This window comes from Mesocricetus auratus, unplaced genomic scaffold (genome assembly GCF_017639785.1).
Source record: "Mesocricetus auratus isolate SY011 unplaced genomic scaffold, BCM_Maur_2.0 Super-Scaffold_100009, whole genome shotgun sequence".
Taxonomy (NCBI): domain Eukaryota; kingdom Metazoa; phylum Chordata; class Mammalia; order Rodentia; family Cricetidae; genus Mesocricetus; species Mesocricetus auratus.
This window is the reverse complement of record NW_024429193.1, coordinates 58,715,619-58,730,127: the sequence shown is the minus strand read 5'-3', so window position 1 is coordinate 58,730,127 and position 14,509 is coordinate 58,715,619. Positions and strand designations below refer to the sequence as shown.

The following is a 14,509-nucleotide window of genomic DNA, read 5'->3' as shown; positions in this document are numbered from 1 at the left end:
CAACTATGTTTATGGCAGCATTATTCATAATAGCCAGAATCTGGAAAGAACCTGGAAGCCCCTCAACCAAAGAATGGATAAAGAACATGTGCACATTTATACAGTGGATTATCATTCGGCTGTAAAAAAAAAAAAAAACAATGGCATAAAGACATTTTCAGGCAAATGGATGGAACTAAAAAAAATCATCCTGAGTGCGGTAACCCAGAGCCAGAAAGACAAACATGGTATGTACTCACTCATAAGTAAAGCAATGGATAACCAGGCTATGATCCACAGCCCCAGAGAAGCTAGGTAACAAGGAGGACCCTAAGAGGGACCCATAGATTGCCCTAGGAAGGGGAAATGTATGAGATCTTCTGGGTAAAGTAGGGGTGGGAGGTAGTAGAGGTGAGGAAATGGGAATGAGAACATGAGGGATCAGGTTGGTTGAGTTGGGGGAGAGACTGAGGGGAAGAGAAATGAAAGAGATATCTTGATGGAGGGGAGCCATTATGGGTTTGGGGAGAAACCTGGTGCTCGGGAAATTCCCAGGAATCGACAATGATGACCCCAGCTAAGACTCCTAGCAATAGTGGAGAGGCCTGAACTGGCCTTCTTCTGGTGACTACCATAAATGTCATCATAGAACCTTCATCCAGTGACTGAGGGAAGCAGATACAGAGATCCACAGCCAAGCACTGGGCCGAGCTCCAGAAGTCCAATTGAAGGGAGGGAAGAGGGATCAGGGGGATCAGGATCATGACAGGGAAACCCACAGAGACAGCTGAGCTGAGCTTGTGGGAGCTCATGGACTCTGGACAGACAGCTGGGGAGCCTGCATGGGACAAAACTAGGCCCTCTGCGGGTGTGTGACAGTTGTGTAGCTTGGTCTGTTTGTGGATTCCCTGGCAATGGGACTAGGAGCTATCCCTGGTGCATGAGCCTGCTTTTTGGAGCCAATTTCCTGTGGTGGGATGCCTTGCTCAGCCTTGATGCAAGTAGGGGCTTGGTCCTGCCTCTACTTGATGTGCCAGGCTTTGTTGACCTCCCATGGGAGGACTTGCACTTTCTAAGGAAGGAGTAGACGGGGACTGCGGTGGAGGAGGGGGAAAGGGGAAGCAGGAGGAGAGGAGGGAGGGTGGTTGGTATGTAAAATGAACAGAAAATTTTAAATAAAAAAATTTTAAAAGGAAGGAAAACCAACCATCTACAAAAGACACCCCAAATACTTGTATCCTAAGACATATAAACTTATATGAGTAATTCAATAGCAAAGAAACCCCACAACTGTTCTGTACCAATATAAATATATCTCATTGAAATGGTGTGTGTGTGTGTGTGTGTGTGAGTAGTAGTAGTAGTAGTAGTAGTAGTAGTAGTAGTAGTAGTAGTAGTATGGGTTTCCCACGATAATATAGTCCATTTATTTATTGTTTATTTATTATTTGCTTTGTGTGCCCATGCACATGTCATGTTGCATGCTGTAGAGATCAGAGGACAATTTACAGTAACTGGTTCTCTCCTTCTGCCACGTGGGTCCCAGGGGTTGAACTTGGGTTGCCAGGCTTGGCAGTGAGAGCCTTTACCCCCTGAGCCATCTCCATGGGCTCTAGTTCTCATTTCAGAGGTGATAAATTAATTCAAAAATGTTGGCCTCCTGAAAGCTACTTTGAGGTAGACTCCCCGTAGCCTGACGGTTGCATCTAAACTCTAGCTCACTCTCAAGCTGAGAAATAGTTTTACGCAGGAATATGTGCAACCACTTTGCAAGAAGGAATCTTGCAAAGGAATCAATGGGCAAATGGGGCTTACACTTTGAGTAAAAGTTGTTCTCTAGGAAAGCACACGGTTTCTCTCCACACATGGTACGTAAGCATGCCTGAGTTCACTTCTCTAGTTCTGAATAGACCCAACCTTTTGTTTTCTAATATTGTGACTGAAGAATATCTCGTGGTCTAAAATTTCTCATTTTATGAACTAGTTGGCCAATCTTTTTTTTTAATGGCTGTCCATATACTTCAGTTTTTCTGTTGCACTTTTGTTACAGATCAAATATTTTAGATCTTAATCCTTTGTTGAATATGTTATAAATGTTTTTCATGTAGAAATTTATGATGTTGGCTTGATTTATACCTTGTTAAATATGTCTTGCGTATAAAAGTTTGAGTTTCTACAAATAAAACTATTTTCTTAGTTCTAGATTTTTGTCTTTTGGTAAGAAAATCTTTTTATTACATCAGTATTTTCTTAGTTATTTATCTAAAGTTTTTTTAACATTTGTCTCTGGGGTTTGTTTTTTATTCTTTATGAAATCAGAATTCAACTTTATTTCCCAATTAAGAAGCAGACATCTTTGAAAAAAAGCATCTTTACGTCTGACTAAATTCTTTTATATATGAGTATGTTATTAACAATTTTACTATCTGTGTGACTTTCTCCACATCAATGTCACACAGTTTCAAGCATTATAATGGTGTGGTTTGTTTTGAGAAAAATTTTTTCAGTTTTTGCTTAAAAAAACATTTAGTGTATTTTCTAAAATCTTTAGTACAAATTTGATAAATCATCAAGGTATGTTTTTAAAACCTAGCTGGAACTTTGACTAGGCTAACTTGAAATTACCAAATGATGCTAGAAAAATGAAAATCTTGAGCATCTTCTGTGCATGGAAATTCCCTGTGTGGGAGTACAGTGTGTGACGTTCTATGACTTTAAGAGTTCATTGTTTTCTTCATATAGTTCTTGGAATATTTCTTTTGGGGATATTCTTGCTTGCCATTGCCAACAAGTCCCATATCTTCTTATGTTTTCTGGTTGGAAAAGATGATCAATGCTAACTGTGGTTTTGGTTGAAGGTTTTGGTCCCGTAGCCATTTAGTCCCAAATAAACACACAGAAGCTATATTAATTATAAACTCTTTGGTTGATGACGCATGCTTCTTATTTGGCTAGCTCTCTCTTAATTATTAACCCATTTCTATTAATCTGTGTATCTTCACTTTGTCTTGTCTTACCAGTGATGCCTGGCCCTCTTGCTCCCTCAGCAGCTACATGGCATCTCTCCTGGGACTCCTCTCTGTCTTCATCTTCCCAGCATTCCTACTCTGGTAGCCCCACCTATTCTCCCTGCCTGGCTACTGGCCAATCAGCATTTATTCACCAACCAATAAGACAACCATATATTCGCAGCATTCAAAAGGACATCCCCCATCATTTGGTGTTGGTAGGAGTTTGCTGAGCAAGCAGCAGGAAGACAGTGCTGTATCAGACTTGAGACATTTAGCCATTTAGTAGAAACCAACTGAGGAAATCTCAGGAACCAAAGCAGTTAGTTGGAATTTCTGCTCTACAGAGGGTTCTAAGCAAAATTTGTTGGGGGGGGTGTGACTTTTGAAGAGAAAGTGTGTGTAATTGGTTTACTGTTTTAGTAGCTTTTTTCCCACCTTTGAGCGAGTTTTGGAGACCAGGGTTTAATATTGGGCATGTGAACCCAGTTAAATAACTTTGTGGAATTTGACAGATTGCTTTTTTAAATTGACTAAAAGTGGTTATCTTGAAGGACAGTTATTGTTTTGGTTATTCAGAGTGGGTGTTTAGATCATATAAATGGCCACAGATCCACTTTGTAAAAGTTAGTGTAGACTATCAGAGATTACTCTTCAGTACTTAGGTACTCCTAGGTATTTTTTAAAAGTTGGATCATTTGTGGAGATAAGTTAGGACTTATGAGGGAGGATTTCCCTCTCTGTTGACAATTTTCCCTGCAGTGTGTGTGCTGGTTGTACTCCAGTCTTTGGAATATGACCTTCCTGATCTGGAGGACAAGTGAGTTATCACAGAGATTCCATAGTTCCCCGGGTCTTGGTTGATCCTAGAGTCAAGGGTCAGCATATCAGCTATCCTTTGGAGAGACTTACCATTGTTGGTGTTGGTGTGAACCTCCAACCTTCAGTAGTTAAAGACTCGGATGGTTTTATCAGTTTGTACTTTTAACTTTTGTGTAATGTTTAAATAAAGCTCCCTTTAAAAAAAATCTTGATTTTTGTTGCTGTTGTTGTTGTTGAACTGTTTTCTCAAGTGGTCAAGCCTACCAAGTTAACAAAACACAGGTAATTATCTTGACTGGGCATACATTTTTATATTTTTAAGTCATTCTTTGTAAAGTTGGCATGAGTAGATCAATATATCCTTAGGATTTTTAATAACCTTTAATCATTAACCACATCTTATCTAAGTCCCATCCTCTATAAACCTTGCATAAGTCAGATTTTCTATGACTTGACTTTATACATATTGGGGAGCTGTTTTAATTTTTTATGTGTTAGGACAAAAAATTATTACATAAAATTCGTCTTTCTGTATACCCTTCAACATCTCCCTTGCTTACTTCCTGTGTTTTAAATTTTTTGTAAAGAAAAGTTGAATCTAACTGCACATGTGACATAGTGTAGTAAATTAAGATCACCTGTACATTTATTGTGAAATTTGTGGGGTGCTATATCTGATTTCAGTGAAAGTGGCTTTATAGTGATGAAACACTGATGATATAGGGAGTGGTGGTGTACACCGTAGACGCCTGGTGCCCCCACACGTGCACTGCAAGAATAAGGAGGGTAAACATCTTCATTCTCTAAAACTGCAAAAAACCCAGTAACATTTAAAGGTCCCTGGCATCTCATAAACCCTGAGACTATGCCATTCATGTTGTGTGGGATCTGGAGAATGATTTGTTATAGTCAACTTCTGGTTCTGAATGAGTTTGTTAAGTACATAGCTGTCTTAGCGTTGTTTCGCTGTGAAGAAACACCATGATGGAAGCAATTTATGAAAGAAAGTATTTTAGTTGGGCAGTGGTGGCACACGCCTTCGATCCCAGAACTCAGGAGGCAAAGGTGATGCACGCCTTCGATCCCAGAACTCAGGAGGCAGAGGTGGAGCACGCCTTCAATCCCAGAACTCAGGAGGCGTTGGTGGAGCATGCCTTCGATCCCAGAACTCAGGAGGCAAAGGCAGGTGAATTTCTGTGAGTCCGAGGCCAGCCTGGTCTATAGAGTGAGTTCGAGGACTGTTACACAGAGAAACCCTGTCTCAAAAACAAACAAATAAACAAACAAAAAACAACAGAAAGAGGATTTAATTTGGGGCCTGGCTTACAGTTTCAGAGGATGAGTCCATGACCATCATGGCAGGGAGCATAGAGGCTGGCAGGTAGGCAGGGCACTAGAGCAGTAGCTAAGAGCTTATATTTGATCCACAAGCAGGACGCAGAGAGAGAGAGAGAGAGAGAGAGAGAGAGAGAGAGAGAGAGAGAGAGAGAGAGAGAGAGAGAGAGAGGCTTGAAGTCCACCCCCCAGTGACACACTTTCTCCAACAAGGCCACACCTCCTAATCCTTCCCAAAACAGTTTTACCAACTAGGGAATATACATTCAAATATATAAACCCATGGGGACTATTCTCATTCAAACTACCACAATAGCAAACTAAGGAAAAGACTGAATAGCCAGTGCCTGGGTCTGGCCTGTATCAGTCCTACGCTGCAAGAGTCATCTATTCTGGACTGATGTCTTTAGGGCTGTGTTTGGAACCAGCTGAACAGCCCCGGGTCCGAACCTGAGTAGGAGAGTGTGGATCAGGGAAGTCCTAGCTACCCAACAGTGTTAAGACAGAGACACCTTGCCATTTCAGGAGGGCTCTCAGTTCATGCTGGAGACACCGGTTTATTCAAGCATCCTGTTAAATAGCTTTCCAAGAGCAGGGGTACTGACAGAAGACATCTATTATCATATATAGAGCTGATATCAAATGTTTCTTTGAATCCTCGAGAAACCCCTAAAACTGCACGTCCTCACTAGCCTTCTGGCACTGTCCTATGCATCCCCAGGCAAGTCTCTCTAGTCCTCAGGGTGGGTGTGAGTCCACCCAGGGCCCAGGTCTTTTGTTATACAAACTAGAACCAGTCTCCACTGTGACCAGGCCATTCGGAGGTAACCAGCCTGACATCTAAAAGGCAATAGAAGATTTGAGCTCCTGGAATTGAGCTGGGGCCTATATTGAAATATCATATTCGGGGGCCCCCCGACAAGTGAGTGAGAAATACACAGATAGTAAAACACCATCAAAGTGGTTGCTCAGAAACATCTAGCTGAAACCAACTGGGATAAACCCCCATTGAGTCAGTGAACTGTTGTTCCTGATATGGTCCCAGACAGAACAGCCTGTTCCCTGCGGTGAGGCTGCTGAGTAAATGAACAAATAGTAATAGGGATAAACATGTAAGAATACACGAGCAACTGAAGGGCCAAATATAATATTTATTAAATTACAAATTATAAAAGATAGCTCCCTCCAAAACATGGTTCCCAACCGCCATTTCAGAGTCAAACATGTTTACCTCAAAGTGTCCTCCAAGACCTCTAACTCTTTAACAAAACAAAACAACAAAAACACCAGTTACAAAATAGAAACTTATGACTTGGAAACAATTTAAAGGGACTGGGGAGATAGATGGCTTAGTGGCCAAGTCCTTGTCAAAAAGTCTGAGGACTGAAAACCATGTAAATCCAGGTAGGCATGATGGTCTGCCTGTAGTTCCATTCACAAAAGGCAGAGTTGGGATGCCCAAAGCAAGCTGGCTAGCAACACTAGCCAGACCAGCAAACTGGTTTGGCTGAGAGATCCTGCCCCACTGAATAAAGAAGAGAGTGAACAGGATGATTCTCAGCTTCAGCCTTAGGCCTCCAGTGTTGGGGTCTGAATTTGGGTTATATGAGGAAGTAATGAGTTGGTGACACAGCCATGGAATCATCTGATGTTGATGTTTTTCAAGAAAGGAACTTGGAATATCCACAAATATAAGAAGAAACACGGGAGTGCCTGCTGCCTTCTTCAATTTCAAGAGAGTGGTTAGGATAAATAATGCTCTTGTACCTCAGGCATTTTTTTTGAAGACAAATAACATTGTTGTGCTTTATATAACTTTGACTATGCTGGACCGTAAAGCAGGCTTCACTGTAGATGGAAGTTTCTGTCCTGCCACGTCCTATAGCCGTTCAGTCCCAAATAAACACACGGAAGCTTATATTAATTATAAACTGTTAGGCTGATGACTCAGGCTACTTATTGACTAGCTCTCTCTTAATTATTAACCCATTTCTGTTAATCTATGTATTTCCTCTTGGTCTTGGCTTGCTGATGATGCCTGGGCTTCTTTCTTCCTCAACAGCTACATGGTGGGTCTCTAGAGACTCACTCTCTTCATTCCCCTAGTCTGGTAGCTCTGCCTATACTTCTTGCCTGGCTACATCCTGCCTGTCCATTGGCTGAAACAGCTTTATACATCAACCAATAAGAGAAACATATATTTACAGCATACAGAAGGACATACCCTATCGTATCTTCTCTGCTGAACTGTAAGTTCCTAACTCTGTTATCAAAGGAATTGTAATAATAAAAATATGCCTTGTCATGCTAATTACACTGAAGTGCTCTGCTGCCTTGGGTCCCCTGCTGTCCCACTCCAGTTCCGCTGGTGTTAATCAGGAAAGACAACTTGACCAGCCTCTCCCACTCCACATTCACACCCACCCAAGTGCCAGCACACACACACACACACACACACACACACACACACACACACACATACAACTATGCACACCACACAACATGAAAAATCAAAAACCTAAAATATATTTAAAAAATTAAAAGTTCAACCATAAAATACTCATCCATTAGAAAGAAGCTTTAATCAAAAACTCCAGCTAACTGCCTCAGCTTCCTCAGTTGGATTCTACTAGATGTTGCAAGCATCTAGTTTAATAGTTATCTCTATTCTTTGAGAAGTCTCACCAGGAACCCTTTGAAGTCTCAGTTGGAAATTCCAGCTGGTTGCCTTAGCAGATCTTTACCCAGTTAGGTATTTTGAGCACGCACTTTGATGGTGTTTTACTATTTATCTATCTCTCATTATTTATTCTTTTGCTTTGGTTTACTACATACTTGGTATATTCACTCATCCAAAAACCAAAGTTTGACTATCGTAAATCATTCTCCAGACCTTGCAAAACAGTTGCTTTTATATTTTGCCTCTTTTTTAAAAAGGCAAGACTTATTTTTTTGTATGTATTAATGTTTTGCCAGTGCTCTTAACCACTGAGCGATCTCTCCAGTCCTTCTGCCTCTTTATTGAACCTGTTTTGGAGTTATTCAGTTCACTCTGGATTTTGTTTTTAATTTTATGAACACCTACAGTGGTCATCCTACTGTTCTCTCAGACTTAAAACATGTTTTTACCTTGGCCAGAATCTTGGGAACTCCCACTTCAGCAGGAAGTACATTTGAGAATTCCATGTCCCTTCTCCCTACTATTGATATTAGAGGATAGTTTACACCTGTTAGTGTTAATTTGCAGTTATTTTAGGGTTGGGATTGGAAGGAGGTGTTCAGACTTAGGCATCCCTTTCAGATAAGTTTAGAATTTAGGTGGGATGGATATGTTTAGCTTAGGATAAGTAGATTATAACTTAATTATCACCCTCTATGTATATATGTTGTATATGTTTGAGTTTGTATCAAATTTAAATCTTCTATTTAGACTAAAAGGGGAATTGTAGGAGTGAACCCCACAAAGCTATCCACCCATGAGGGCAGGGACAAGTAAATTAGCACAGGTGGATATAAAAGGAAGTGAAAGGAAAAGAAGTCTCTCTTTCTCTTGGAAGCCAGCCACACTTCTAACCCTTAGCTTGTGCAACTCTCTCTCTGGTGAATAAATATATTGTTTTCCCTATAGCATTGACGATCTTCTATATTTGTCAGCAACTATAAGACAGGTGTGCTTCCTAGCTTGTTCCAGCTTCCACATTGTTTTGGTTCCTACAACTTTTCTGTATCTTCAAAGCCAGTAGCATAGCATCCGGCTTCCACTGCTCACATGGTCTTCTGATTCTATTACCAAGCATCTCCCACTCTTCTAAAAATCATTCTTGAGCCAGATGGTGGTGGTGCACGCTTTTAATCCCAGCACTTGGGAGGCAGAGGCAGTCGGACCTCTGTGAGCTGGAGGTCAGCCTGGTCTACAGAGCTACACAGAGAAACCTTATCTCAAAAAAACAAAACAACAACAAGAAATCCTTGTCCTTACAGGGAACCACTTAGATTGGTCAAGATAATCTCCCCACCTCAAGCACTTAGCTTACTCACAATGGCGATGGTTTTGTTTGTTTGTTTTGGTTTTTTTGTTTGTTTTGTTTTTGTCATATAAGGAAACATTCATGTTGTGGGGAGCTGGGATGTGGACACCTTTGCGGATCATGTTTTCAGCCTACCATAGTGCCCATGATGTATCTTCCTGATTTCCTCCACCTTCTCTGTGGAACCAAGTACCTACCTACAACACAGCGGGCATGGAATACGTATTGCAACATGTGACTCCTGAACTACTTGTGACTGTTGCAAACTTTACTACTCTAACAAATGAGTTTCCCAATGTTAAGCCAGATCATGTCATAATCAATGATTGTGAAGCAACGGACTCAAAAGCATTCCACTTTACACAGCTACCACCTTAAAAGAAGTGGCCTCCAAAAGGGAATAGCTATTGAATGAATGTAAGCTAAATGCAGACTTGGCAAAAAAGAATTAGGAAAAAAATAAGAGAGTATAATGGGAGCTAGAGAGATGGCTCAGCAGTGAAGAGCACTGGCTGCTCTTTCAGAAGACCTGTGTTCAATTCCCAGCAACCAACTGACAGCTCGTGACCATCTGTAACTCCAGCTCCAGAAGATAAGACATAGTCTTCTGGCCTCTGTGGGCACTATACATGTACATGCTATACACACATATATGTAGTCAAAACACTCATGTTCCTAAAATAAAAACAAATATTTTAAAAATTTCACTGTGGTAAAGCTCTTGCTTTGACCTCTACAGAAACTGTGAGCACAGTCATTATGGTTAATCTTCACTGTCAGCTTGACTGGCTTTAGAATTACCTAGAAGATTGGTGGGTACAACTTTGGGTATGTCTGTGAGAGCACTTCCAGAGAGGATTCAATGAGGGGCAAACCCAGCAGGCTTGGCGGCTCCATCCCCCCGATGCATGTTTGCTGTGTTTCCATATGATTTAGACCACATACTTGACAGGAGGCTTCCCGAGCCAGCAAAATGATTCTCCAAGTCAATGACTTGTTTTTTAAGTTCATTTGAAAGCAGTTGAAATAAACCATGTGATAGTCAGGTTGAAAAAACAAACAGTTGAACTAACATACAAACGTGTAGCAGCAGGCTTTAGGCAAAGGAAATGGCAGAAAGGCTTGTTGCTAAATAAGAAGCTGAAGCATCCTCAGCGAGGGCAGTGTGTGAGGCTGAGAGCCCACGATGGAGCCTTCCTTTCTCTCCCTCACCTCCGTCAGGTTACTTAGCTTGTTTGCAGACTGCACACTAGAGGTGATCATAGTAGTACCTGCCACTTGGGTTTGCTGAAATGATTACATAATTGATTTCCTTTAAGCCAGTTAAACCATGCATGGTAAGTCCTCAAGAACTGTTGACCATTGACCTGGAAGGGAGATAAAACAAGTCGGAGCCAAGGACCAGCATTGGCTGGCAGCAAACCATTTTGAGCAAAGTCAACACAAGGAGTATTACACAAGGCCAATCATGGCTCAGGGCTTCAGACACGGTTTGTACTGACTACAAACTTGTACATCTGAACTACACCCCTGGGCTATATACATGCTGTCCCAGTGCATAAAATCCTGTAACTACTGTATTGGCAGTTTACCTGATTTTACACTTGAAATTTCAAAATAGAAGTTTTGAAAGAGAAATCACTTTCAAATGAAAAGGCATGCATTTTATTGAAATTATGTGAGTATGCTTTGATCATGGGCACTGACCTGGAAGCTCCTTTACCTAGGGAGCACAAAGCACTTGTCCCTGGCCCTCCCCAACCCCACAGCTCAGGTCACTGTAATCATAAATTCTACAGTATCAGCTGGTCTCTACAGTAGGGAGAGAAGGAGCCAGGACAGGGCACCTGTTTGTAGGGATTCTAGGAAGTGAACTTTCTTCTTGTTAACATTTGGAGCATGGTTAGCTTCTGAAGTTCAGTGGGCCTTTATCACTTTAAAACAAAAAACAGGAAATTGAAAGTTGACTCTGAAAGAAAAGTGGGAAGGAATGGAGATGGAGGGCCTGTGCGGCGCTGCTGAAAAGCTGTAGCTTAAGACCTACAATACTATTGTTTTCATTTCTTCCCAAAGCGTACTGAGCTGTTTTAGTTTACGAAAGAAGGGTGCACGCCCTCGGGTGGGCGGGACAGGAGTTGGGACGGCACAGCCCCTCCCCATTGGCCACTGCTGTGTTTAGCTGAGTCGCTGCCGCTCTTCTGGGAGTCAAGCCCGGTGCTGGTGGAGCGGTGCCCTGAGCCGGTACCTCCCCTCGAGGACCCACCTCCTGAGCCTCAGACGCACCTCTTGTTGTATTTATTCGTTTGCCAAGGCCCAGGTCTTGCATGTGACCTGACGTGTGTTCAGTCTCTCTTGTCATTCTTTCTCTAGGACAAGTGACGCTGAGCCAACGGGTGAAGCACCATGACCAAGAAAAGGATCGCGGTAATTGGGTCAGGAGCGAGTGGGCTCTCCTGCATCAAGAGCTGTCTGGAAGAAGACTTGGAACCTGTCTGCTTTGAAAGGTCTGATGACATCGGAGGACTGTGGAGGTTCCAGGTAAATCTCCCTAGAGCTGAAGGACTCCTTTCAACTCCCGTGCGATTCATTATCCGGTCCAGGGAATAAGGAAGAGCAAGCCCGTGACTGAATTCTGCCCTGGCAGCTGTCACCTCAGATTTTAGGCCTGTTCCTTTCTCTAGGCTAGTTGCAAAATGCAACATATTTGTCACTTACTTTCCTTTTCCTGTTGCCACGAAAGTGGCACACAGACCAAGGGTTTTTTGTTTGCTTGTGTGCTTCTGAACATCCCTGCCGTTCAAAACCGTGAAACAATCTCAAGAGGAGAAGTAGCAAACATTGGAAGTTCGCTGCTTAATCCCAGTCCACGACGATAGATTAAGAGCCTAGTGTCTGCTTGCATTTCCTTAAGTCGTCTTTTCTATTAAAAGCAGTTCCCAGGATGGAGACGGTGCAGGCAGTAACACTTTCTCTGTGCCTGTATGACAGCCTGCAATCACCTAAGACCAGCTTCAGGGGACCTGACACTCTCTTCTGATCTCCTCAGACGCTGGGTATGAACATAGTACACAAGCATGCAGGCGGCAAAACACTCACACAGATAAAATAAAAAGAAAGAAATTTAAAAAATCCTAGGGCTGGGGAGATTGCTTTTCTAGAAAATGCTAAGGGCTTATTGCTGGAAGCCCTGAGTTCCATCCCAGCACTCACATGGAAAGGAAGGGAGGAAAGAAGGAAGGAGGAAGGGAGGGAGGGAGGGAGGGAGGGAGGGAGGGAGGGAGGGAGGGAGGGAGGGAAGGAACAAAGAGAAAGGAAGGAAGGAAAGAAGGAAGGAAGAAAGGGGAAGGGAAGGGGAAGAAAGAAGCTTAATGAAGCAGTAAGCCCTTTTAATCCCAACTATGGGGGCTCAGAGATGGGATTCGTGGGACTTGGGGGCTACCCAGCGAGCCAGGCTCCAGGCTTGGTAAAATACCCTGCCTCAAATGCATAAGATGGAAAGAATTAAGAAGACCCAACATTGATCTTAGGCTGCTACAGGTACTGTGAGCATGTCAGACAGACAGAAAGACAGACAGACAGACAGACACACACACACACACACAAACACACACACACACACAGAGAGAGAGAGAGAGAGAGAGAGAACACAGCATACACATTCCTTCTACATGAGGTAGCCCTGACAATCCTAGTCCTTGAAAAATAAGATTGCTCAGGACAGCCAGGGATATACAGAGAAACCCTGTCTTGAAGAAGAAGAAGAAAAAAGAGTGCCCTGTTTTCCTTCCCTTGAGAAGAGAAGGTCAAATTCCTTGGCCTTTGCTCCCTCTAGGTTTCATTTGAACCTATGAATATACAACTGGGCAAGTTGTTAGTAAGAGTTCAAATAATAGCTGGGCACAGTGCTGGACACCTTTGATACAAGCACTCTAGGGAGGCAGAGGCAGTTGGATCCCTTTGAGACCAGACTCAGACTGGTCTACAGAGTGAGTTCAAGACTAGCTAGGACTTTGTAGTGAGACCTTGTCTCAAACAAACAAAGCCAAAGAAAGCGCTTCCTACTGGAGTCAGAGTTGTGCTTATTAAATAGATATCACCCACCCTCACTGATTTCCAAACTGGCATGCACTGAGCTTGCATCTTGAACTTACTTTCTGAATAGTGTTGAAGTGCCATGAGTGCGTTTCATTTTTCATAAAATCTAGCAGTGCCAGCCATCTCCTTAGAAAAGCTGTATGCCACTCCACAGTTGGACAGAAGTGCAGCCCTGCATCATGTCTCTGGACAGACAGACATCCACTCTGGCATTGGTCCCTATTCAGAGGGAGAAGGGTCTCATTAGGAGACCCCCGTTCCTTTATCAGCCTGGGCATGGGCTGAAAAGCTTGTTAATTAGGATTATTTTTTGTAATCAACAGAAAGGTTTATTCTTGAAATCCAGTCAGAACATATGGTAGGGGTTAAGAACACAATATTAGCTTCGAAGCATTTGTCTATCATCTAGAAGGAATGTGACTTTGGGAAAATCACTTAACTTCTCCCATGTCCGCTGTTTCTGCAAGAAAGAGCTCCCATAGTGCCGACTTTACAAGGTTATTGCGAGCGGGAGGTGGCTGAGGAAGTGTACTGGCCATTTCTGACAATGCTGGTGCACAGTGCAGCATGCCAGTAGGCCTAGACGGGCACCTGCACACTTGGTATCTCTGCCAAGCTTCAGAGCCAGGACTAATAATTCCCAGACAAGCATGAAACCAACACATGAAAGGAGGAAGTTTGCAAAGTATCCAGCATCGTGTCAGAATATCAGGTTTGTGATTTTTATTGCTGAATTAGATTGAAATGATTATCTTCTACAGATCTAATGGCATTTATTTTCTGATTGTCCTCTTGTCAAAATTTCACCACCTTCTGAAAATCAGTAACCTATGTTTCGTAATCATGCCCTGGCTTCTATCAGAACAGCCATGTCCTCACAGCTCAGCATTCTAGAGCCACTCAGGATCCCGCCACGTATTAGCTTTCCAATATACTTATGTTTAAATCGGTGCCTGGGCCAGGCACGATGCCTTTATCCCAGCACTCAGGAGGTAGAGGCAGGCAGATCTCTGTGAGTTGAGATTAACAAATAAGACGTTAAAGTACTATTTGGGCCATACCTTTGATCCCAACACTCAGGAGGCAGAAGCAGGCAGATCTCTGTGAGTTCGAGGCCATGCTGGACTGACAGCCTCCAATACAGAGAAACCCTGTTTCGTAAAACCAAAAAAAAAAAAAAAGAGTTCGAGGTTAGCCTGGCATATATAAGGAGATCCAAGACAGCCAGAGATACAAAGTAAA

At 42.6% G+C, this 14,509-nt stretch overlaps 1 protein-coding gene across 3 annotated transcripts in view; it reads left to right on the top strand.

Annotated features, from left to right (window-relative positions):
• Fmo5 (flavin containing dimethylaniline monoxygenase 5) overlaps positions 1–14,509 on the top strand; it is a 44,124-nt gene that overhangs the window by 7,381 nt on the left and 22,234 nt on the right. The window contains exons 1-2 of one of the 3 annotated variants that reach the window (XM_040752174.1): positions 11,215–11,413; positions 11,543–11,710. In XM_040752174.1, the coding sequence (XP_040608108.1) occupies positions 11,576–11,710 (135 nt within the window). In that variant the 5' untranslated portion in view covers positions 11,215–11,413; positions 11,543–11,575. Of the gene's footprint in view, positions 1–11,214; positions 11,711–14,509 lie in introns of those variants that run through there. The other 2 variants (XM_040752175.1, XM_040752173.1) reach the window with 2 other exon arrangements.